At 42.4% G+C, this 25,445-nt stretch overlaps 1 protein-coding gene across 5 annotated transcripts in view; it reads left to right on the top strand.

Annotated features, from left to right (window-relative positions):
- The window catches only part of NCOR1 (nuclear receptor corepressor 1), a 236,298-nt gene that overhangs the window by 31,909 nt on the left and 178,944 nt on the right, over positions 1 to 25,445 (top strand). For all 5 annotated transcript variants that reach the window (XR_013997027.1, XR_013997028.1, XR_013997029.1 and 2 more), the window contains exon 2: positions 2,189 to 2,366. Coding sequence is in view for 1 of the 5 variants with exons in the window: in XM_081110795.1 (XP_080966921.1) it covers positions 2,259 to 2,366 (108 nt within the window). In the remaining 4 variants the exon portion in view is untranslated. The remainder of the gene's footprint in view (positions 1 to 2,188; positions 2,367 to 25,445) is intronic.

The raw sequence follows: 25,445 nt of genomic DNA, 5'->3' as shown, positions 1-25,445 counted from the left end.
TGCTATTCCATACATAACCCTATATTGTATACTTTATGAATCAATAAAAAATTTACAATTTTTAATTATAAACCTGTGTTTTCTATCGAAATTACTTCTTGCGTGAATTTTGGGACACCCTTTAGTTCAGTTTAACAGGTATCCAAGGACAAGAAAAGAAGTACAGTGGTCTCCTGTGGGGACGGACCCTGGAGCTGAGAGTCAGGAGCCAAGGCAACTGCTGCTGTGTCTTAGGGACTTGCAAATTCTCTTGGCTCTACTTCTCTATGCATGTCTACTCTAGTCTTTGTCTAGGTTGGTGTTCTCTACTTCCTCTGTTAACTTCGGTGGCACAAAATATGTGGCTCATCTTGACTCTTGCTGTGGCCACTTTGCAACTCAGGTACCTGTAGCTCATGTTCTCAATTCCAAATTTCTGAAGAGGGATCTGATTGGTATATCCCTGGTCCAATAGGGTAGTTCACTTGGTACAAACATGGTGTCAAAACCACACCTTAACTAGGGGCAGGTTCTCTAGAAGGAGTGTGTATACATGGACCTGGGTGTGAACAACCTGTATAGGACACTAAAGATTGACCTAATTCTCCGGACCAGTGGTCATCAAACATGTTGGTCTCAAGACTCATTTACACTCTTAAAAATTTAGAGCTCTAAGGAGCTTTTGTTTATGTGGGTTATATATGTTGATATTTACCACATTCGATATTAAAATGGGGAAACTTTAAAGATATTTATTCATTTAGGAATAATATAAATACATTTAATGTTAATATATATATAACATGTTTATGATAACCATTTTCTAAAATTAAACAAAATTTGTTAAGAAGAGTGACATTATTTTACATTTTTGCAAACCTCTTTAATATCTGGCTTAGAAGATAGCTTGATACTCATATCTGCTTTTACATCGGTCTTGTGGTATGTTGTTTTGATTGAAGTTTATGAAGAAAAGCCAACCTCACACAGATATGTACTTGGAAAAGGGAAGGGTATTTTAATAGCTTTTAAAGATAATTGTGGCTATTCTTCAATACCAACCTAAACCAAAAAAGTGGTAATTTTTTAAAGGTTAGTTGCTGTGGCCGAAAGCGGTTTGGCCCAGTGGATGGAGCGTCAGCTTGTGGACTGAAAGGTCCCAGGTTCCAGTCCGGTCAAGGGCATGTACCTGGGTTGCGGGCACCTCCCCAGTGGGAGATGTGCAGGAGGCAGCTGATCGATGTTTCTCTCTCATCGATGTTCCTAACTCTCTGTCTCTCTCCCTTCCTCTCTGTAAAAAATCAATAAAATATATTTAAAAAAAAAAGGTTAATTGCTGTGTAGAATCTGAAACCATATCAATGAGTCTTTCATATTCTATTACACTAAACGTTTACTGGTTTGTCATGTACTGTATGTAATTGTGGTAAAATATCTTGTGCTTTAAATAACTATTCATGCATAATTTTGAAACATTCGGTATTAGTTGGAAAATATTGATTTATTCAGTTAATGTAGATATTTCTAATGTTGGAACATTTTATTATATAATATAAAAAAAACTCACACTTAATATCACCACCAGTCTTGTCAGAAAAGTCTTCAAATGTGGGGAAATTGTCAAGGTCATGGTGGCAGATGCAAGTTTTTCCAGAATTCTAATTTTCACGAATATTGGCAGTTTTCTTCTTTGACGTGGTAGTCTCGCTTTGTTCTTTCCTGAAAGTTTTCCTGTTAGTGCCTTCTTAGCTTATCATTTTGACACAGAATTATTTAACAAGAACAATATTTCCTTTGCACAAGTGCCTATCTTGTAAATACTCTCGAATCTTTTTAACAGGTGACTTTTTTACCACCTCAAAGTTCACAATCATGGATTTTTGTTTTTGTAATATATAATGTCTGTTTCTCAGACTTTTATAGAAAGAAAGGCATTTACTGAGCAGTTGCTCTGTGCCAGTCCCATGTTTTTACTTTATACAGCTGCTGGTATTATTTGTGGTATGTTAAGTAACCTTTAAGTGTAAAGGGAAATAAAGACTTATTAATATTTTTAAATGTCAATAATTTCTATTATATTAAGTAAATACACAAGAGAAACCTTTTACTGGTAATTGTGGTTTTATTTATGTAGCTATAGTTATAATTTATTAGAAGTACACCTGGTGCTTTAGTTCTTATCAGTTCTATTTTTTCCCATTCTATTTAGGTGGTTTCCTAGAAACATGATTGTTTGTTGGATTTGATCTCACAGCCTCGTGAGGACTTCTTTACTGATAATGTCAAGTTCAGGTTATCCTCCCAACCAAGGAGCATTCAGCACAGAACAAAGCCGTTATCCTTCCCACTCTGTTCAGTACACCTTTCCCAGCACCCGGCACCAGCAGGTAAGGAACAAATATTGTGTGAATTGCATATGTATTTTGTGTTTTTCTTTTACTTTTCCTATATTTGTTGGTCAGAAACCAAATGTAGTTGTTATACATATACAGGGGTTTGCAAAAGTAGGCTTACAGATGTAATACAAATAAATAATATAATCCTACATAATAAAAGCCTAGTATGCAAATTGTCTCCTCGGGCGGTCGTTCAACTACTCGCTATGATGTGTGCCGACCACTGGGGGTCAGTGCAAAACATGGTGGGTGTCGGCGACGTGGCGCTGGCAGCAGGCCACAGTGAAGGTGCTGCCGGCCCTGATGGGCCCTGACAAGAGCGGGACTGGGGCAGGATGGTGGGGCAGGTGAACAGGCAGTGCCAGGCCAAGGCGGGGTGCTAGGTGGGGCTGCGGGGCTGCGAGGCTGGGGGTGCCAGCTGGGGCCTGATCTCTGCAGGCCATCCTGAGGGACTCCATCCATGCATGAATTCATGCACCGGGCCTCTAGTAGTAAATAATAATATAAGAGTAAACTGTTTTGTGTACTCCTAACTGTAGACCTACTTTTGCCAACCCCTGTGTGTGTGTGTGTGTGTGTGTGTGTGTGTACACTTTTTTTTAATGGCAAGAACCATTCTCAAAGATGGAGAACTAAAAGTTGGGGATTAATTATCTTTGGCTTCTTACTATGGCTTTATGACAGATTTATGTCAGAGTGGCCATGTAGGGTTTTGTTGTAGGATTTGTTGTGATTGATTGTAGGATATATTGATAAAATATTAGTTTATTAGTTACCTAGAGTTTCTAGGTTAAGGCCTATGTTTGTGCTCCAAGGTTGGTTGAGTATTAAGCTGGCCAGATAACATGGCCTTTTTTGAGTGATGGCCAGGATAGGGCCTCTCCCTTCTTGAGAGACTTGATGGTAGGAAGATGAAAGAGTTTGTGTTATTGATTTACCTTGTGAAAAATAAAATGTGAAAAGTAATGATTATCTCAGAGTGGGCCAGGTACAGGGATTTAAGAGGTTTGAAGAAAAAATGGAAGGGAGGTAATGAAATGGTCAAAGAAAAAGAAAACAATTTACCAGCAAAATATAGTTGATTATTACTGGGTACGACTGAGAACTCCTTTGAAGTGTGGTTATACTTACAGAGTGAGAAAGGACATTCTTACCTTTTTTTCTGTTTAGGGAAGCATTCAGTCTTCCACCATTAAGTATAATATTAGTAGCACATTTTTGTAGATGCTTTTTTTTTTTTTGGTCGAAGATGTTGCTTTGTAGGTTGAGAATTCTTATCATGATTGGATGTTGAAATTTGGTTGCATGTCCTCCCTCCCCCCAGTGTTAGTCATCTGATTATTAATTTCCTAGATTATTGTTGCCTTTTTTAAAAAAAAGTATCTTTGAGGTTTAGTTTATATATAATAAAATTTAAATATATGTGTACATTTTGACAGATTTATACACCCATAAAACGCCACCAAAGTGAAGATACAGAACATTTCTGTCACCTCTGAAAGTTCCCTTTTTTCCCATCCAGGTCAGGGCTCCTTCCCAACTTCCCACAAACCTTAGCTCACAGGAAACCACTGATCTGCTGTCTGTCATAATAGATTATATTTGTCTTAAGTTTCATGTGAACTTCCATAATATTTTTGAAATTTAGTTATGTTTTGGCATATCTTAATAGTTAGCTTTTTTTTTAATTACTTGATTGGGTATGGATATATCACAAATTGTTTATCTAGTTACCTATTCCAGTTTTTGGTTATTACAAATAAAATTATTTTGGATCTATGTGTTTGTTGTATTTAGATTATATAAAGAGCCCTAGCTGGTTTGGTTCAGTGGATAAAGCGTCGGCCTGTGGACTGAAGGGTCCCGGATTCGGTTCCTGTCAAGGGCACATGCCTGGGTTGCAGGCTTGATCCCCAGTAGGGGGGATGCAGGAGACAGCCAATCGATGATTCCCTCTCATCATTGATGTTTCTATCTCTCTTTCCCTGTCCCTTCCTGTCTGAAATCAATAAAAACATATCTTTAAAAAAGAATTTACCTTACTAATACTATCCTTTGGAAAATGTGTGTGTGTGTGAGTGTTTTTAATGAAGTCCAATGTATTAGTTTTGTCTTTTACATTTCTTACTTTTTGTGTCATATTTAAGCAGTTTTTCAGAAACTCAAGGTCATTAAGATTTTCTATGTGGATTTTACATTTAAGTCTGACCTATTTTGAATTAAAATTTTATGGTGTGCGTTAAGGGTTGTTTTGCATATTGAGTATTAAGTTGTTCTAGAAACTATTTATTGAAAAGATTATTCTTTCCCCAATGATTTGCTTTGGTACTTTTTATACAAATTAATTGACCATATATATATGTAAGTCTATTTCTGTTTCTTCTACTGTTCCATTGATATATTTTGTCTATCTTTACTTCACATGGTGTGCTATTCTAGGTACACAAACAATCTTTATTAAAGTACTTCACATGGTCTTGATTATTATCTATAATAATAAAAGCATAATATGCTATTAGACTGGACAGCCGAATGACCTTCTGGACGTCCTTCTGGACTAAGTCACCACAGCAGGGGCTGAGGCAGAGGCAGTTGGGGGCAATCAGGCAGCCATGCAGAGTGGTTAGAGGCAATCAGGCAGGCAGGCGAGTGGTTAGGGGCGATCAGGCAGGCAGGAAGAGTGGTTAGGGGCAGTCAGGCAGACAGGCAGAGTGGTTATGGGTGATCAGGCAGGCAGGCAGGCAGGCAGAGTGATTAGGGGCGATCAGGCAGACAGGTGAGTGGTTACAGGCGATCATTCAGGCAGGCAGGCAGAGTGTTTAGGGGCGATCAGGCAGGCAGGCAGAGGCAGTTAGGAGTGATCAGACAGGCAGGCAAGTGGTTAGGGGTGATCAGGCGGGCAGGTAAGCAGTTAGGGGCGATCAGGCAAGCAGACGAGTGGTTAGGGGCAATGAAGCAGGCAGACGAGCAGTTAGGGGCGATCAGGCAGGCAGGCGAGCAATTAGGGGCATCAGGCAGGCAGGCAGAGTGGTTAGGGGCGATCAGGCAGGTAGGCAGGCGAATTTTGTGCACCGGATCTCTAGTAGCTTTATAAGTTGAAATTAAATGGTGTGATTCCTTCCTTAATTGTTGTTTTTAATATTCTAGATCCTTAGCATTTCTGTATACATTTTAGAATCAGCTTGTCAATTTCTACAAAAATATTTCTGAGATTTTTGATTGGAGCTTTATTGAATCTAGAGATTTATTTTAGAGAGAATTGACGTTTTAACAACTTTGAGTCTTCTGTTCCATGAACATGGTATATCTCTCCATTTATTTAGGTCTTCATTAATTTTTCTCAGTAATGTTTTATAGTTTTCAGTATACAGATACATAGCTTTTATCAAATTTATTTCTAAATAATTCGTATTTTTTATGATATTGTAAATGGTATTTTTTTAAAAAAATTCAGTTGTTTGTTGCTATGACATTTATTGATTTTATATTCTGAAAATTACTTGTTACTTCTAGTTGTTTTTTTTATAGATTTCATGGAATTTTCTATGTAGAAGATCTTGTAATCTGAGAATAAAGACAGTTTTGCTTTTACCTTTCCAACTTGGATGCCTTTTCTCTTTTGGCCTTATTGCACTGGTTAGAATATCTAGTACAGTGTTGAATAGAAGGGGGAGAGTGGACATTCTTGCCTTGTTTCTGATCTTAAGAGGAAAATATTCAGTCTTTCACCATTAAGAATGTTGTTAAGCCCTAACTGGTTTGGCTCAGTGGATAGAGTGTCAGCCATCGGACTGAAGGGTCACAGGTTCGATTCTGGTCAAGGGCAAGTACCTCAGTTGCAGGCTCAATCCTCTCGCCCTGACGCGGGGCACATACAGGAGGCAACCAATCGATGTGTCTCTCTCACATTGATGTTTCTCTCTCTCTGTCTCCCCCCTTCCCTTACACTCTCTCTAAAAATCAATGGAAAAATATCCTTGGGTAAGTATTAACAATAACAATAACAAAGTGTTGTTAATTTGGGAAGTATTCACTCCTCCTGTATTTTCTTAAAGAGTTTGTGTAGGATTGATATTTTTTTCTTTCTTATATGTTTGATAGAATTTGTCAGTGAAGCCATTGGGGCTTAGAATTTTCTTTCTTTTTTAAAATTTATTTTTATTGTTGACAGTATTACATATGTCTCCTGTCTTCCCCCATTTGTCCCCTTCCACCCAGACCACACCCCCACCTTAGGCTTTTACTACACATTTGTCTGTGTCCATGGGCTATGCATATGTGCATATAAGTTCTTTGGTTAATCTCTTCCCACCCACCTCCTCCCCACCTCCCTTCTCTCTGAGGTCTGTAAGTCTGTTTTGTTTGTCCATTCCTTTTGTTCATTAGATTCCACATATAAGTGAGATCATGTAATATTTGTCTTTTTCAGACTGGCTTAATTCACTTAGCATAGTAATCTCCAGGTCCATCCATGCTGTTGCAAAGGATAAGAAATCCTTCCTTTTTACAGCCACATAGTATTCCATTGTGCAAATGTACAGCAGCTTTTAAAAAAATAAATATATTTTTATTGATTTCAGAGAGGAAGGGAGAGAAGAGAAAGATAGAAACATCAATGATGAGAGTGAGTCATTGATCTGCTGCCTCCTGCATGCCCCACATTAGGAATAGAGCCTGCAACCCAGACATGTGCCCTGACCAGGGATCGAATTGTGACCTCCTGACTCACAGGTCGATGCTCAACCACTGACCCACACTGGCTGGGCCACAACAGCTTTTTAAAAAGAATTTATTGTTGAAAATATTACAGATGTATCTCCCTTTTTCCCCTCTGTTGACCCTTCCCCAGGTCTTCCCCACATTATTGTCTGTCCATGGAATATGCATATAAGTTCTTAGGTTAACGCCCCTGCCCCCCTTTGAAATATGTCATATGGTTGCATGTTTCAGTGTCTCTGGATCTGCTTTGTTTATCAGTTTATTTTGTTCATTTTATTCCACATATGAGTGAGATCTTGTGATACTTATCTTTCTCTGATTAGCTCATTTTGCTTAGTCATGCTGTCTCAAAGAGTAAGAGAAGCTTCTTTTTCACTGCTTCACATTATTCCATGTGAAAATGTACTACAGCTTTTTTTTTTTAATATATTTTATTGATTTTTTTACAGAGAGGAAGGGAGAGGGATAGAGAGTTAGAAACATCGATCAGAGAGAAGCATCAATCAGCTACCTCCTGCACACCCCCTACTGGGGATGTGCCTGCAACCAAGGTACATGCCCTTGACTGGAATCGAACCTGGGACCCTTGAGTCCACAGGCCGACGCTCTATCCACTGAGCCAAACCGGTTAGGGCTGTACCACAGCTTTTTACCCATTCATGTAGTGATGGGCACTTGGGCTGGTTCTAGATCTTAGTTATTGTAAACTAGAGGCCCAGTGCACAAAATTCGTGCATGGGGAGAGGGGTCCCCTCAGCCCAGCCTACACTCTCTCCAATCTGGGACTCCTTGGGGGATGTCTGACTGCTGGTTTAGGCCCAATCCCGGGGATTGGACCTAAACCGGCAGTCGGACAACCCTCCTACAATCCTGGACTGCTGGCTCCTAATCACTCACCTGCCTGCCTGCCTGATCACCCCTAACTGCCCGCCCCCTGCCGGCCTGATCACCCCTCACTGCCTCTATGTGCCAGCTTGATCACCCCTAACTTCCCCCCCTGCTGGTCTGGTCGCCCCTAACTACCCCTTGCTGCCAACCAGGTCACTGCCAACTACCCCCTCCCTACCGGCCTGGTTGCTCCTAGCTGCTTCCCATCCCTGCTGGACTGGTCACCCCTTACTGCCTCCCACACCGGCCTAGTCACCTCTTACTGCCCCTCTCTGCTGGCCTGGTTGCCCCCAACTGCACCCCTCCACCGGCCTGGTTGCCCCTAACTGCCTCCCTCCCCACCGTCACCTCTTACTGCCCCCCCTGCCGTACTGGTTGCCCCAACTGCCCCCCCCTCTGCCAGCTGGGTTGCCCCCAACTGCCCTCCTGCTGGCCTGGTCGCCTTAACTGCCCCCCCCGCCAGCCCGGTCACCCCTCACAGCCTTTCCACTGGCCTGGTCGCCCCACGCAGCCTGCTGTTCAGTCTTTTGGCTGTCCCTCACTAAGCCCCCTGCTGGCCTGGTTGCCCCACGCAGCCTGTTTGTTCAGTTTTTTGGTCATCCCTAACTAATCCGCCTGCCAGCCTCGTCGTAGGCAGCCATCTTGTGAGGGTTAATTTGCATATTACCTCTTTATTATATAGGATAATACTGCTTTCAACATAGGGGTGCATATATTCTTTCTGATTGGTGTTTTGGGATTCTTACGATATATTCCTACAAGTGGGATCACTGCATCAAATGTTAGTTTCAGTTTTAATTTTATGAGGAAACTCCATACGGTTTCCACAGTGGCTGCACCAGTTTGCATTCCCACCAGCAGTGTACTAGGGTTCCCTTTTCTCCACATCCTTGCCAACACTTGTTCATTGATTTACTAGAGGCCCAGTGCACAGATTCAAATGGGAGAAGGCGCAGGCAATCCGGGATGCTTCAGGGGATGTTAGACTGCCAGTTTTGGCCTGATCCCCACAGGCCCTGCCGAGGGACTCCACTGGTGCATGAATATGTGCACTGGGCATATCTTTGGTTAATCTCTTCCCATCCTCCCCCTTCGCCCCCTCCCTCTGAGATTCATCAGTCTGTTCCATGTTTCTATGCCTGTGCATTGAATGTCTGTCCCCTGGTAGTCAGTGTGCATCATAGTTACCAGTCGAACAGTTGGCCAGTTGGCTGGTTGTTAGACTTTTATATACATAGATTGATGGTGGCCTTTCTGGCTGGTGTAGGGAGATAACCTCATTGTAGTTTTAATTTACATCTTTCTAATGATTAGTGACCTCGAGCATTGTTTTCATATGTCTCTTAGCCATCTGTATGTCCTCTTTGGAGAAGTGTTAAGTCTGGTCCTTTCCATTTTTCATTTTGATTGTTTGTCTTTTGTTGATTTGAGTTTTTTACATATTTTAGAAATTAACCCCTTACTAGATATATCACTGGCGAATATGTTCTCCCATATAGTGGGTTCCCTTTCATTTTGTTCATTGTTTCTTTTGCTGTACAGAAGCTTGTTAGTTTGATGTATGTAGTTCCATTTGCTTATTTTTTCCTTTGTTTCTCTTGCCCTAGGAGATGTATCTGTGAAAATTCTGCTACTTAAGAAGTTTGAGATTTTACTGCCTATGTTTTCTTCTAGGATTTTTATGGTGTTGCGACTTATATTTAAACTAGAGGCCTGGTGCATGAATTCATGCACGGGTGGGGTCCGGCTGGCCTGCCCTGATGGGGGCTGATTTGAGCCAGGCCGGCGGGGGGAGGGGATGTGGGAGGTTGGACAGCCGGCCCTGTCCCCGATCAGGGTGGGGGGGCTGATTGGGGGCAGGGCCAAATAGGGGGAGGGTGTGGGCCAATGGGGGGGTGATTGGGGGTTGGGCCGATGGGGGAATGAGCCGCAGGAGGCTGGCCAGCCACAGTGGGCATCCTAGTGAACAGTCATTCTGGTCATTCTGGCATTGCTGTCATTCCGGCATTCCAGTCGCTGGCTTTTATATATATAGATCAGTGGTTCTCAACCTGTGGGTCGCAACCCCTTTGGAGGTCGAACGACCCTTTCACAGGGGTTGCCTAAGACCATTGGAAAACACATATATAATTACATATTGTTTTTGTGATTAATCACTATGCTTTAAATATGTTCAATTTGTAACAATGAAAATACATCCTGCATATCAGATATTTACATTACAATTCATAACAGTAGCAAAATTACAGTTACGAAGTAGCAACGAAAATAATTTTATGGTTGGGGGTCACCACAACATGAGGAACTGTATTAAAGGGTCGCGCTATTAGGATGGTTGAGAACCACTTGATATAGATCCTTAATCCATTTTGAGTTTATTTCTGTGTATGGTGTCATTTGGTGGTGGTGTTTCTTTCTTTCTTTCTTTCTTTTTTTTTTTTTTTGCATGGACCTGTCTAGTTTTCCCAGCACCATTCCTTGACGAGACTGTCTTTATTCCATTGTATACTCTTGCCTCCTTTGTCAAACACTAATTGACCATAATGGCGTGGGTTGATTTCTGGGGTCTCTGTTCTGTTCCCTTGATCTATATGCCTGTTTTTGTGCCAGTACAGGCTGTCTTGATTAGAATGGCTTTTTAAAATAGTTTGGTATCCAGGATTGTGATTCCTCCCACTTTGTTCTTCTTTCTCAAGATTGCTGGGACTATTCAGGGCCTTTTTTCGTTCCATATAAATTTTTGGACTGTTTGTCCTAGATCTGTGAAATACGCTGTTGGTATTTTAATAGGGATTGCGTTGAATCTATAGATTGCTTTGGGTAGTATGGTCATTTTAATGATGTTAATTCTTTTAATCCATAAATACAATATATGCTACCAGTGTTTTGTATTTTCTTCTATTTCTTTTTTTAATGTCCTATAGTTTTTTGAAAACAGTTTTTTGTTTTTTTTACCTCATTTGTTAAGTTTATTCTTTTTTTTAAAAAATATATTTTATTGATTTTTTACAGAGAGGAAGGGAGATAGAGAGTTAGAAACATCGATGAGAGAGAAACATTGATCAGCTGCCTCCTGCACACCCCCTACTGGGGATGTGCCTGCAACCCAGGTACATGCCTTTCACCGGAATCGAACCTGGGACCCTTCAGTCCGCAGGCCGACGCTCTATCCACTGAGCCAAACCGGTTTTGGCAAGTTTATTCTTAGGTATCTTATTTTTGTTGTTGTTGCAGTGATAAATAGGATTTTTATTTTTTATTTTATTTTTTTTAGTTTCTCTTTGTGAGAGTTTATTATTGGTGTACAAAAATGCCATCAACTTCTGCATGTTAAGTTTTGTATCCTACTATTTTGCCAAGTTTATTTATTAAATCTAGTAGTTTTTTGGTAGAGTCATTAGGCTTTTCTGTGTACAGTGTCATATCATCTGTGAATAATGAGTTTACTTTCTCCTTTTCAATTTGGATGCTTTTGATTTTTTTCTTGTCTGGTTGCTATGGCTAAGATTTCCAGTACTATCTATATATATCTATAACTATATGCCCATATCTATATCTATATCTATATCTATATCTATATCTATATCTATATCTAATCTATATCTATAGCTATCTTATATAATAAAAGCCTAATATTCAAATCGACCAGTCGCTATGATGTTCACTGACCACCAGGGGACAGTTGCTCAATGCAGGAGCTGCCTCCAGCCCTCAGGCCCCGACCAGCAGTGGTGGTGGGGGGTGGGGCTGGCGGGTGGGTGGTGCGCCACCAGTCACCCCCGAGAGAGGCGACCGGCAGTGGGGGTTGGGGGGGCGGCTCGGCTGATGAGCAGGCAGTGCCAGGCCAGTCAAGGTGGGTGCCAGTGGGGACCCTCTGGTCGTCCCGCAGATCAGCCCTGATAGCCAGCCAGGCCTAGGGACCCTACCCGTGCACGAATTTCGTGCACCGGGCCTCTATATATGTGTGTGTGTGTGTGTGTGTGTGTGTGTGTGTATGTATGGCTAAGTGACTGTCCAACCGGCTGGTATCTATGATGCGTATTGGCCACCAGGGGCAGATGCTCAACACAGGAGCTGCTGAGCTGTGGTGACTTGGCAGTGGCAGTTCTTGGGTGCCGCACCCTGAACCAGAGAGGAGGCAGCCTGATTCCTCATGGGGCCACGTGATTCCACCTTGGGCCATGGATTATGTTGTTCCTGGGGCACTGTCAGCCCTGAATCTGGTTTACTGCACACTTGCATTTGTGTCCTATACCCTGTATGACAGCAATTTTGCAGAGTGCCCTCTTGCACTCCGGGACCTGTCGGTGGATATCGGAGAGCCAGTTTCGGCCCAATCTCCACAGACCAGGCCAAGGAACTCCTCCTTCACTCGAAGGGACCACAGATGCCCTTCAGTCCGTGGCACCACCCCTGGTGTGGCTGGCCAGGGAGGGCCCGCAGGAGGTTGGCTCCAGGGCTTGTCTGTCCCTCTTGTCAAGTCCTGCCTGCCAGCCACCACCCGAGACCACCTGCATTAGTCTTTGCAGCGGAGCCAGCACCTTGAGCCAGAAGACCCGAGCATGAGTTTTCTTTCTTTTTATTCCACTGCCCCCCTCGCCGCGCCCTCTCCCCCCTTCCCCTGTTCACTCTGTAGATGCCCTCCAAGCCACCGCCCCCTGCCCCAGGAATTCTAATTCATTTCCTTTCAGTGTGCACGAATCCATGCACCGGACCACTTGTGTTGTATAAGAGTGGTGAAAGTGACAATCCTCTCTTGTTCCTGTTCTTAAGGAAAACGGTTTTAGTTTTTGCTCATTTAATATGATGTTGACTGTACGTTTGTCATATATGGCCTTTATTATGTGGAGGTATGTTTCCTCTGTTCACACTTCCCTGAGAGTTTTTATCAAAACTGCTGCCCTGGCTGGTGTGGCTTAATGGATAGAGTGGTGGCCCATGCATTGAAGGGTTGTGGGTTCAATTCCTGGTCAAGGGCATGTACCTATGTTTTAGGTTCGATCCCCGGCCTGGGTGAGGGCGGTGGAGGAGGCAACCAATTGATTTGTCTCTCTCTCATCGATGTTTCTCTCATTCTCCCCCTCTTTTCCGTTCAATTCTCTCTAAATATCAGTGGAAAGAAAATATCCTTGGGTGAGGATTAACAAAACAAACAAATGGTTGTTGGAGTTTGTGAAATGCTTTTTCTGCATTTATTGCTATGATCATGTGATTTTATCCTTCATTTTGTTTGTGTGATGTATCACATTTATTGATTCATGAATATTGTAACAGCTTTGCATTCCCAGAATAAATCCCACTTGATTATGGTGTATAATCTTTTTTATTAATACATTTTTATTGATTTCAGAGAGAGAGGGGGAGGGGGAGAGAGAGAGAGAGAGAGAGAGAGAGAGAGAGAAGCATCAATGCTGAGAATCATTGATTGTCTGCCTCCTGCATGCCCCACACTGGGGATTGAGCCTGCAACCCAGGCGTGTGTCCTGACCGGGAATGGAACCGTGACCTCCTGGTTCATAGGTCGATGCTCAACCACTGAGCCATAATGGCTGGGATGATCTTTTTAATGTATTGCTGAATCCGAATTGCTAGTATTTTGTTGAGGCTTTTAGCATTTATGTTCATCAGGAATATTGGCCTGTGTTTTTCTTTCTTTGTAGTGTCTTTATCTGGGTAATGCTGGCCATTTAAAAAGAATTTGGAAGTCTTTCCTCCTCTTGAATTTTTTGGAATAGTTTGAGGAGGATAGTCATTAGTTCTTTGAATGTTCTGTAAAACTCAACTGTGAATCCATTCAATCCAGGACTTTTGTTTGCTGGGAGTTTTTTGATTATTGCTTCAATTTCATTACTAGTTATGGGCCTACTTAGGTTTCTCATTGAGTTTTGGAGGATTGTATATTTCCAGGCATTTGTCCATTTTGCCTAGGTTGTCCGGATTGTTGACATGGAAATATTCATATTATTTTCTTACAATCCTTTGTATTTCTGTGGTGTCAGTTGTTATTTCACCTTTTTCATTCCTGATTTTATTTACGTGGGTCCTCTCTCTCTCTCTTTTGAGCAGTCTGGCTAAAGGTCCAATCTTATCTATCTTTTCCAAGAACCAGCTCTTGGTTTTATTGATCTTTGTATGTTTCTTTTTAGCCTTTATGCCATTTATTTCACTTTGATATTTACTATTTCCTTCCTTCTACTTTCTCTAGAATTTTCTTGTTGATTTCTTTTTAATTCTTTTAGTTATAGTATTTAATCGTGTATTTGAGCTTTTTCTTGTTTCTTAAGGTAGGCCTGTAATGCTGTGAACTTCCCTCTCAGTACTGCTTTCACTGTGCCCCATAGATTTTGGGCTATTGTGTGTTCATTTTCATTTGTTTCCAGGAAGTTTTTATTTCTTCCGTCATTTCATTGGTAATCCAGTCATTGTTTAATAACATGCCGTTTGGCCTCCATATGTTAGAATGTTTTTGAGTTTTTTTTATTGTAGTTGATTTCTAGTTTCATATCATTGTGATCTGAGAAGATGCTTGATATGATTTCAATCTTCTTGAACTTGTAAAGACTTATTTTGTGTCCTAATATGTGGTTTATCTTTGAGAATATTCCAGGTGCACTTGAGAAGAATGTATATCCTGCAACTTGGGATGAAATATTTCCAAATATCAATTGAATTCATCTGATTGAGTGTATCATTTAAGTTCACTGCTTCCTTATTTATTTTTTGTCTGGAACATTAATCTTGTGATATTAGTGGGGTATTAAAGTCACTTTCTATGTTGTCCATAATTCCCTTATATTCTCACTAGAGGCCCAATACATGAAATTCGTGCACAGGTAGGGTCCCTAGGCCTGGCCAGCAATCAGGGCTGGCCAGCAATCAGGGCTGATCGGGGCCTTCCGGCTGCCGGCCAGGCCTCCCTTCCCCAGCTGCCAGCTGCCGGCCAGGGCCTTCCTTCATTCTGTGCCACCCCCTAGTGGTTAGCACATGTCATAGCAAGTGACTGGTCTCCCGGTTGAACTCCTGTAGGGACAATTTGCATATTGGACTTTTATATATATATATAAAAAAACCTTTTAAAAAATATATATATATGTTTTTAAAAGGTTTTTTTCTTTTAGCTGCTCTCAGTGTTTTTTCTACCATGACTTTCAAGTTGTTGATTCAATCCTCTGCTTTATCCAGACTGTTTTTAATTCCTTCCATAGTATTCTTGATTTCAGGTATAGTATTCTTCATTTCTGGCTGGTTTTTATTTATGATTTCTATGTCCTTTTTTCTATGCTGATGTAATTCCTATTAAATTACTTGTATTTTTCACTAAGTTCCTTGAGCAAACTTATAACCATTACTCTGAACTCTGTGTCTGATAAGTTGCTTACCTCCATCTCATTTAGGTCTTTTTTTTTTTTTCTGGAGATTCCTCCTTTTTCATTTGATGGTTGTTTCTTTATCTCCCCATTTTAGTTGTCCCTTTGTGTTTGCTTCTATGTATTAGATAGAACTGCAGTGACGTCAGTGTTTGTGGGGTTGCCTTTTGAACTCCTGAGCTGTTGTTCTAGGAGTGACCCTTTTGTGGGTTATTTGGGCTCTCTTGTAATTGGGTCTTGATTGTTGTTGTCCCCGTTCCTGGGTGTAATCTCCTTTCAGGCTGGCTGACTGTGAGGGTCAACACTGATGACAGTGTGAGAGCTGTTGTACAGTGCTGACAGGACAGTATAAAGCAAAAACATACAAAAGAACCCAACAACTATAGCAAAAACAATAGAAAAGAGAATTAGAAAAAAGAACAAGACTAGGAATAGTAAAGGGAAAAGAAAAAAGAAAAAGAATATTAGAAAAGGTGAATAAAAATATGAAAGAAAAGGGGAAGAAAAAATAATAAGGAATAGGAAAAGGAAATTGGTAAAAAAGAAGAGAAAGAGAAAACAATTACGAAAAAGTAAAAAGCAGAGAAAGATAAAGCAAAAGAAAGAAAAGGGAAAAAATAGAATAAGAATCAGAAAGAGGGAAATAAGAGGTATGAAAGAAATGAGAGAAAAGAGAAAAGCAAAAATAATACCAAAGTAATAGAAAGGAAAAAATAAAGGAATTAATGGGAGAAAAACAAAACAAGTGGAGTTTGTCTAGGCAGATTTTACTTCCTTCTAGGATTCCTCTTTGAATCCTCTATGTCAGTGGTCCTCAAACTTTTTAAACAGGGGGCCAGTTCACTGTCCCTCAGACCGTTGGAGAGCTGGACTATAGTTTTAAAAAAAAAACTATGAACAAAATTCTTATGCACACTGCACATATCTTATTTTGAAGTAAAAAAACAAAATGGGAACAAATACAATATTTGTATTGCATGTGGCCCGCGGGCCGTAGTTTGAGGACTCCTGCTCTATGTTGTCTAAGGCAGTTTTGTATGCCGATTTTGGGCCTTCTGGGAAGTACTTTTTTGGTAGCCAATGTTAGAAGCTGTCCATGTTTGGCTCTCGGCACCCTGTTCAAAGCTTCAAGTGATCCACTGCTTTTGGCTGCTTCCAGAGCGCTTGGCTACCCACAGGAGGGGCCAAGCTGAGCTCGTAGGCCAGTTTTTTGGTAGCACAGGGTCTTGAGGCGGGTCAGCAAATGTTCAGATTTCAGGGAAGATGGTGAGTGTGTTCCCCTTCCCAGAGCCACTCTTCTGAGTTTGTCCTGGAATATTTCCCTGACCTTGGCAGGACGGAGCTTCTCAGACAGGCTGGTGGGGTCTGCCAGAAGCCAGGAGTTTTGTCAGCTCCATGAGAGGGACGTGCCGGCCAGGTTCCTGGAAATGTAGGGGGAATGACTCTACCCCAAAGCCAGTCATTGATCTACCTGAGACTGCTACCTCCTCAGGAGCCCAGGGAATTCCTTAGGGTGGGGTGAGCTGTATCCTCTGGGGCAGGCTATTGCCTTTCTTCAGGCTTCTCCTGTTGGAAGGGGCTTGCAGTTCTCAGGGAAAATGGCTGCTTCAATATGGGGGGAGGTTCATGACCCAGCACAGGTGTCCCGGTAGCCGCCCCCACATTGATTCTCCCCAACTCCTTCCACCCCAGTCTCCTCAGGCGACTCCATTCTGCATTGCACTCCCTCCCCAGAAACCTAGGGTGAGTGGCCAGGAATGAAAATCCTTTGTGCCAGCCCTTTAATAAAAGTGGCTTTGTCTCCAGGAGCCGCAGACTTTCCCTGGCAGATAAAAGCCCTGGTACTGGTTGCTGCATGGGCAGCTGTTGCCAGCTCTGGTTGTCTGGATTGGGGAGCTAAGCCTGGGGTCCAGGCCTCTCTCCTCAGGGTGAACGCTCCTCACCCTTGGTCCTGCCACTCCTGGGAACTGGGCCAGCCCCTCTCACACACAGCCTTGCCTTTCCTACCTGTCTACAGGTGGGTTCTGCCCTTCCTTGTTTAAAAGTCTCCTCTTCAGCCAGTCTTCAGCTGGTAATTCAGAGAAAATATTCCCCAATCTATGTTAAACCTTCTCCTGTGCTTAGAATTTTGTTTGTGGGATGTATTTAACTTATGAACACAATTTCTTTAATAGCTATAATTGAGAATCTTTCTCCTTTAGTCAGTTTGGTAAATTTTGTTGTTCGAGATGTTAAATTTATTTACATAAGTTGTTATACTATTCCCTCATTCAGTGTCTTTGAGATCTGTTGTGATATCATTCTTCATATTAAATGTCCCCTCTCTCCCCCTTTTTTCTTTGTCTAGCTAGAAGTTTACCAACTTTTAATAGATTCTTTTATTTGGCTTTATCTATTTTCACTGCTTTTTTTCATACCCTGATTTCTGCTCCATGTTATTTTCTTCCTTCAATAATATCACCCATATATATCTTTTCTAAGACACCTTTCACTCCTTTATATATATACTAGAGGCCCGGTGCACAAAAAATTGGGAACTCGGGGGGGGGGGGAGGGGAGGGTGGGTCCCTCAGCCCGGCCTGTGCCCTCTCACAGTCTGGGACCCCTCGGGAGATAACGACCTGCTGGCTTAGGCCTGCTCCCGGGTGGCAGAGGGCAGGCCCAATCCCTAGGTGCAGCCCCTGGTCGGGTCAGAGCAGGGCCGATTGGGGAGTTGGGGCGCCTTCCCCTGTCATGCACAGAGCAGGGCGGATTAGGAGGTTGTAATGCCACCCTCAGTCACGCTCAGGGTAGGGCCGATTGGGGGGTTGGGGCACCACCCCCTGTCATGCACAGAGCAGGGCCAATCAGGGGGTTGGGGCGCTGCCCCCTGTCACGCACAGAGCAGGGCCAATCAGGGGGTTGGGGCTCCGTACCCTGTAACGCACAGGGCAGGGTCAATCAAGGGGTTGGGGAGCTCCCCCCTGTCATGCACAGAGCAGGGCCGATCAGGGAGTTGAGGAGCCCCCCCCTGTCACTCACAGAGTAGGGCCGATAGGGGAGTTGGGGCGATGCCACTGTCACACTCAGGGCAGGGCCGATGGGGAGGTTATGGCTCTACCCCATCACACACAGAGCAGGGCCTGTGGGGGGAGTGGGGTTGGGGCGCTGCCCTCTATCACCCACAGAGCAGGGCCAATCAGGTGGTTGGGGCGCCGCCACTCTCACACTCAGGGAAGGGCCGATGGGGAGGTTATGGCTCTACCCTGTCACACACAGAGCAGGGCCCTTTTGGGGGAGGGGGTTAGGGTGCCCCACCCTGTCACACACAGAGCAGGGCTGATCAGAGGGTTGGGAAGCTCCCCCCTATCAGGCACAGAGCCGGGCTGATCAGGGGGTTGGGGCGCCTTCCTCTGTCACGAACAGAGCAGGGTGGATAGGGAGGTTGTGGCCCTGCCCCCTGTCACACACAGAGCCGCAGGGCGAGCAGGGGGTTTGGGCGCTGCCCCCTGTCACGCTGATCCCGGTGCCGGGAGGCCTCTTGGCTCTGCTGATCCTGGTGCTGGGAGGCATATTACCCTTTCACTATATAGGATAGAGTCCTGGTGCATGGGTGGGGCTGGCTGGTTTGCCCTGAAGGGTGTCCTGGATCAGGGTGGGGGTCCCCACTGGGGTGCCTGGATAGCCTGGGTGAGGGGATGATGGCTGTTTGCAGCTGGTCACACACCCTTCAGGGTGGGGGTCCCCACTGGGGTGCCTGGCCAGTCTGGGTGAGGGGCTGAGGGCTGTTTTCAGGCCGTCTGAAGCTCCCAACTGCTCCTTTTTTTCTTTTTTCTTTCTTTTTTTTTTTTTTTTTTATTCTGGGCCAGCTTTAGCTCTGGCTCCAGCTCTGAGGCTTCTGCTGCTGAAAGAAGGTATCTGGTTTGTTTCCGTCCTATAATCGAAACACTGTATAAGTCCAGCTCTAAGATCCTGGCCTTGCTGAAAGCAGGTTTCTGGGTTTTTTTTTAGCTTCTATATTTGTTACAATGTTTCTTAAACTTCAGGCTCAGAGGCCAGCAAAGCAGGCAGGGAATGTTGGTTTCCTCTGTCACTGAAGCAAGCAAGCCTCATGTTAGTTTCAAGCTGCCTGGCTGCTGGCCGCCATCTTGGCTGGCAGTTAATTTGCATATCTCCCTGGTTAGCCAATGGGAAGGGTAGCGGTCGTACGCCAATTACCATGTTTCTCTTTTATTAGATAGGATTCAGGTTTCTGATTGGTATCTTTTTTTTTTTTTAAGTACAGGTCTTTTGATAGTGGTCTCTCTCAGCTTTTGATTATCTGAAAAAGTTCATTTCAACTTCATTGTTTGAAGAATATTTTCACTGGATACAGAATTCTATATTGATTATTATTTTTTAATTATTATTATTTTTCTTTTCTTTTTCTTTTTTTAAATATATTTTATTGATTTTTTACAGAGAGGAAGAGAGAGAGATAGAGAGTTAGAAACATCGATGAGAGAGAAACATCGATCAGCTGCCTCCTGCACATCTCCTACTGGGGATGTGCCAGCAACCCTGGTACATGCCCTTGACCGGAATCGAACCCGGGACCTTTCAGTCTGCAGGACAACGCTCCATCCACTGAGCCAAACCGGTTTTGGCTTTTTAATTATTATTATTTTTCATCCTCCCCTGAGGATATATTTTTATTGAGCTAGAGAGAGAGGAAGAGGGAGAGAGAGAAAAATAGTGGAGGGAGAGAGGAAAGCTGAGAGAGAGGGAGAGAGAAATATTGATGTGAGAGAGAAGCATTGATCAGTTGTTTCCTAGACACAACCCAACTAGGGATTGCCCCCTAGGTATGTGCCCTGATTGGGAATGGAACCCACAATCTTTTGGTGTACAGGACAGTGCTCCAACCAACTGAGCCACACTCAGCCAAGGCAATTGATAATTATTTTCTTTTAGTACTTCATCTTATTTTAAAATATATTTTTGCTCTAGCTGATTTGGCTCAGTGGATAGAGTGACGGCCTGCGGACTGAAGGGTCCAGGTTCAATTCCGGTCAAGTGCATGTACCTGGGTTTCAGGCTCGATCCCCAGTCAGGGGCGTGCAGGAGGTAGCTGATCAATGATTCTCTCATCATTGATGTTTCTATCTCTCTCTCTCCCTTCCTTTCTGAAATCAATTAAAAAATATATATATTATGTGCCCTTGACTGGAATCGAATCCAGGACCCTTTAGTCCATTGATCTATCTACTGAGCCAAACTGGCTAGGGCTCTTTTAGTACTTTAAAAAAGGATGTCATTATTTGTATTCTGTCTTGATGGTTCCTGATTAGAAGTAAAAGTCTTTGGTCATTCTTATCTTTGTTTATTCATATGTAAATATGTTTTTCCTCTTTTTACTTTTTGTTGTTGTTGTTATTAATCCTTACCCAAGGATATTTTTCCATTGATTTTTAGAGAGAGTGGAAGGGACGGGGAGAGACAAGGAGAGAAACATTGATGTGAGAGAAACACATCATTTGGTTGCTTCCCATACAAGCCCCAACAAGGGCTGAGGATTGAGCCTGTAACCAAGGTACATGCCCTTGATCAGAGTCGAACCCTTGACCCTCCAGTCCTTGGGCCAATGCTCTATCTACTAAGCCAAACCAGCTAGGGCCCTTTTGTTACTTTTAAGATTTTTCTCTTCATCAGCAGTTTTCAGCAATTTGATTATGATGTGCTTTTTGTGCTTCTTTAAATGTATATGTCATTGTCTTTGGCATTCACTGAACTTCCTGCTTCTAGACTGGGGATTTATAATTTTCATAAAATTTGGGTAATTTTTTAGCCATTTTTTTTTAGATATATTTTTCTCTCTCCTTTCCTAGATTCTTTCTGAGGTAGCAATTACTCATATTTCATATTACCCTACAAGTCACTGGACTGCTGTTCATTTTAAGTTTTTTTTAAATCCATTGCTTCATTTTGCTATGGCTTCCTGTTCAATGACTTTTGTTAGTTTCCAATTTATTGTGAATTTTATCCAGTGAAGTTTTTGGATATTTTCTTTTTGTTTAAAATATAAACACTGAATTTTATACTTTTTAATGCTGGCTTTTGTTGTAATTATTTAAAGAAAGTTGGATTCTTTCTGGTAGGCAATTAAATTTTGAAATTTATTTTTAAACTCTGCTAGGGCAAGTCTAGAGTTATTTCTTTTTTTTCAGTTATTAAAGGCCTTTATTAACAGACTAGAGCCCCAGTGCATGAAATTTGTGCACTTGCAGGGGGCAGGGGTATCCCCTTAGTCCGGCCTTCACCCTCTCGCAGTCTGGGAGCCCTCGGGGGATGTCTGAATGACGGATTAGGCCCGCTCCTTGTAAGCCTGGCTTCTGGCTAAGCCATGCTCCCTCTGGTGGTCAGTGTGTGACATAGCGACCGGTTGTTCTACCATTAGGCCAATTTGCATATTAGCCTTCTATTATATAGGATGCTTGCAGTTTGTTGACTTTTTTGAAAAAAAATGTAAACTTTTATTATAAATTAAAAATGAGATTCTTAAAAATCTTGACCAGATATGAAACAATTTAAAAACCTTTAAAGGTATGCCCTAGCCGGCTTGGCTCAGTGGATAAAACGTCAGCCTGCAGACCAGACGGGTCCCAGGTTTGATTCCGGCCAGGGGCACATGCCTGGGTTGCGGGCTCGACCCTCAGTGCGGGGCAAGCAGGAGGCAGCTGATCAGTGATTCTCTCTCATCGTTGATGTTTCTATCTCTCTCTCCTCCCTTTCCTCTCAAATCAATAAAGAAATATATTTAAAAAACAAAACAAAACAAAAAAACCTTTAAAGGTATATTGACAAAAATCAGGCTTTTTAACAAGACAAGTTTGTCATTACCAAAAAGAGACATTGAGGTAAAAAACAAAACAAAAATACACAAAAAAAAACCCATGCTGTATAGGTAATGGAGCTAGTTCTAGTTATTTGGTCAATGGGCAAAAAAGCAAGTACATCCTTACTGCTAAAATTTCATATTCATTTCTTCTTGTTGAATGACTAATTCGGAGGATGGTAGATAGCCAATGGTAAGCCAGCATTTACTCAGCTTTGCTCTAATTAGCCTTGGGAGCAGACGAATTCGGAAGTTGGTGGATCGGCTGCTTTTGTCTGTTTGCCACTTTTGGTTTAGGGCAGTGGTTCTCAACCTTGGCTGCACATTAGAATCACCTGGGAATCTTTTTAAAATCCTGATTTCTGGGCCTCATCCTCAGGAAATTCTGCTAGTAACAAAGAAACAGAATTTCTGGAGGATGAGGCCCAGAAATCAGGTTTTAAAAAAGGTTCATTACTCATGCATATATAAGCATAACCAATGGACATAAGACACTGCGGGGTTGGGGAGGCCAGGGGATTGTCAAGGGTGGGGAAAAAAGGAAAAAAAAAAAAAGGAGACATATGTAATACTCTTTGTAATACTTTAAGCAATAAAAAAAAAAAACAAAGTAAAAAAAAAAAAAAAGATTCATTACTAATGTTGTGGCCCCATCCCATAACAAAGAAACAGAATTTCTGGAGCATGAGGCCCAGAAATCAGGATTTTAAAAAGATTCCCAGGTGATTGTAATGTGCAGCCAAGGTTGAGAACCACTGGTTTGTGGTTTTCTGGGCATTTGTGTTGGTAATTGAAGTTTCTGTGGTACCAGTGTTGAGGTGGCTGCTGACCTTGAGTCTCATCTCCTTGATTTTCCTTATCTTCTTCATTGCTATCCCTTCTAAGCTGTGTTTGGATAGGAGGGCCCCTGACAAGTTGTGGTCTATAGCCCTGATACACTGGTCTACCTTATTCTCTTGCGCCCTGGTTGTTAGCACCTTCCATCACTTCTCTCTGCACCAGGGGGTTGGAATACTGTGATCAGTGTCCATTGGGTCTTTGCATGTAGTAAAGTGGGAAATGTCACCTGCTTTCAGACTGGCACTTTTAAGCCTGGCCTTTGGGAGCACTCTCTGATCCCTCATGCTTTTCCCCACTCTCACCATTTTGGTAATTCTGCTGATAAATGCAGGATGACCCCTGCATTGTGGATAGCATCTATAATGGTTACGGTCTGCTGCATATTTACTGCCTTGCACTGGAACTTCACCAGGGCCTATAATATTTGCTGCCTCTGCATCCTTTTCTCCAACAACATCAAACTCCATTGCCTACAATGCGAAGATACTTTCTGGGTTTATTCTTCTTTATGACCATTTTATTGTCCCCAAAACCTTAGTTGCGATGACCTTCTTGTCCTGGGTTTCTGCTTTCTGCATTACCCCTGGTGCTGGGCTTGGTGTTGGCAGTACTGAGGGTGGGGCAGGCTATTGCTGGGTCTCTGCCTCTCTGCTCATGGTTGCTTTGATGATGGTGACTAGGGCTGGCTGCATCAGCTGTAGCGCCTCCTGGGGTGTGATGATAACTAGGCCAGTGGCAACCATGGGACTGCTTAGGGCTCTTTAGGATCTACTCTCCTTTCCTGCTACCAACTGAACTACCTACAGTAGTCTTTAAATTTTTTTAAATATTGATTTTTAGAGGGAGGAAAGGAGAGGGAGAGAGAGAGAAACATCAATGGGAGAGTGAAACTTTGATCTGCTGTCTCCTGCATACCCCCTACCGGGATTGAGCCTGAAAGCTGGGCATGTGCCCTGACTGGGGATCGAACTGGCAACCTTTTGGTGCCTGGGACGAGACCCAACCAACTGAGTCACGCCAGGGGAGAATAGTCTTTATCCACTTCTAAACTTGTCCTTTCGGGGGTATCTACTGAATGTGTGTTCAGTGAGGTTTCTTCCTTCTGGCTGTATGAAATTTGAACCAGTTCTGGTCCTGTGTGAGCTCTGGGAATTGTTTGTTTTGTAGATGGTCCTATAACATATAGTAGTAAAAGCAGGAATGATATGATAAATACAAGCCTGTATAAAGTAGAAATAATGTATGTACAGTGTAGTTCAATATATTGAAAAAGACTGATTTCTCCTAAAGTATAAGATAATGGAACACCATGCTTTGTACACCCATCTATCCACCCAATCAGTAGACTTTCCATTTTATCCATTCCTGGATACTAAAAGAGACCACTTTACTATTAGCAAAACAAATAGTAACTTTGGTAGCTTTTAAGATTCTTTCTCTCTTTATGGACACAGGCAAATTCAGCGCATACACAATGTCTTTATTTTGTTCACTACCATCATGATGCTTATGTCCAATTTTATGCCAAGCTTAACACTCCTATGAGTTCTTACACTTTTCTGATACCTTAGGACCCATCTTGCTAACAGATGCCCAAAATAGAGATAAAGCACAGGTGCTTACAGATGCACTTCAAAGCAATGGCGGCTTGATGCTGAGATGCTGAAGGTAGTAGTTCCCTGGGAAGGAGCATGGTGAAGCCAGTCTTGCCTCTCTGGGTGCACTGCTTCTATAATGGCTCACTGCAAAACAAACACTGAACATTTGTTTCACTTTTTGCTTGTTTGTAAAAGTGAAAATCCTCTTTGGATTTCTTTTGGTTAGTGAAAACAGGACTAATGTGCTCTTTTGTAAAAGTGAAGTAGTATAACTTGAACTTTTCAGAAGTGGGGGATACCTGTATACCACATTTTGTTTGTCCATTCATAAGTCAAGGGACCTTTGGATTTGTTCTCCTTTTTCGCTATTGTGAATAAAGCTGATTTGAAAATTTGTGTGTAAATTTTTGTGTGTAGACATATATATATATATATTTTTATTTACCTGTTTATATACCTAAGAGTGGAATGCCTGGAAAATTGCATTTTCTTTTCTTTTTTAGTAGTGAACTTTTATTGATTTCATAGAGGAAAGGAGAGGGAGAGGGAGATAAAAACATCAATGATGAGAGAAAATCATTGGTCAGCTGCCTCCTGCACGTTGCACACTGAGGATCAAGCCTACAACCCAGGCATTTGCCCTGACTGGAAATCGAATTGCAACCTCCTGATCCATAGGTCGATGCTCAGCCACTGAGCTACGCCAGCCAGGCAAAGCTTTTTCATGTTCAATAAAAAGACAATAAAAGAGAAATAGGAAAACAAACATAAAACCACCCATCTAGGAATGATGGAAAAACTATTA

Source organism: Myotis nattereri (assembly GCF_964212035.1).
Source record: "Myotis nattereri genome assembly, chromosome: 16".
Lineage (NCBI taxonomy): Eukaryota > Metazoa > Chordata > Mammalia > Chiroptera > Vespertilionidae > Myotis > Myotis nattereri.
The sequence above is the reverse complement of the archived record's forward strand: the minus strand, read 5'-3'. Positions and strand labels throughout refer to the sequence as shown.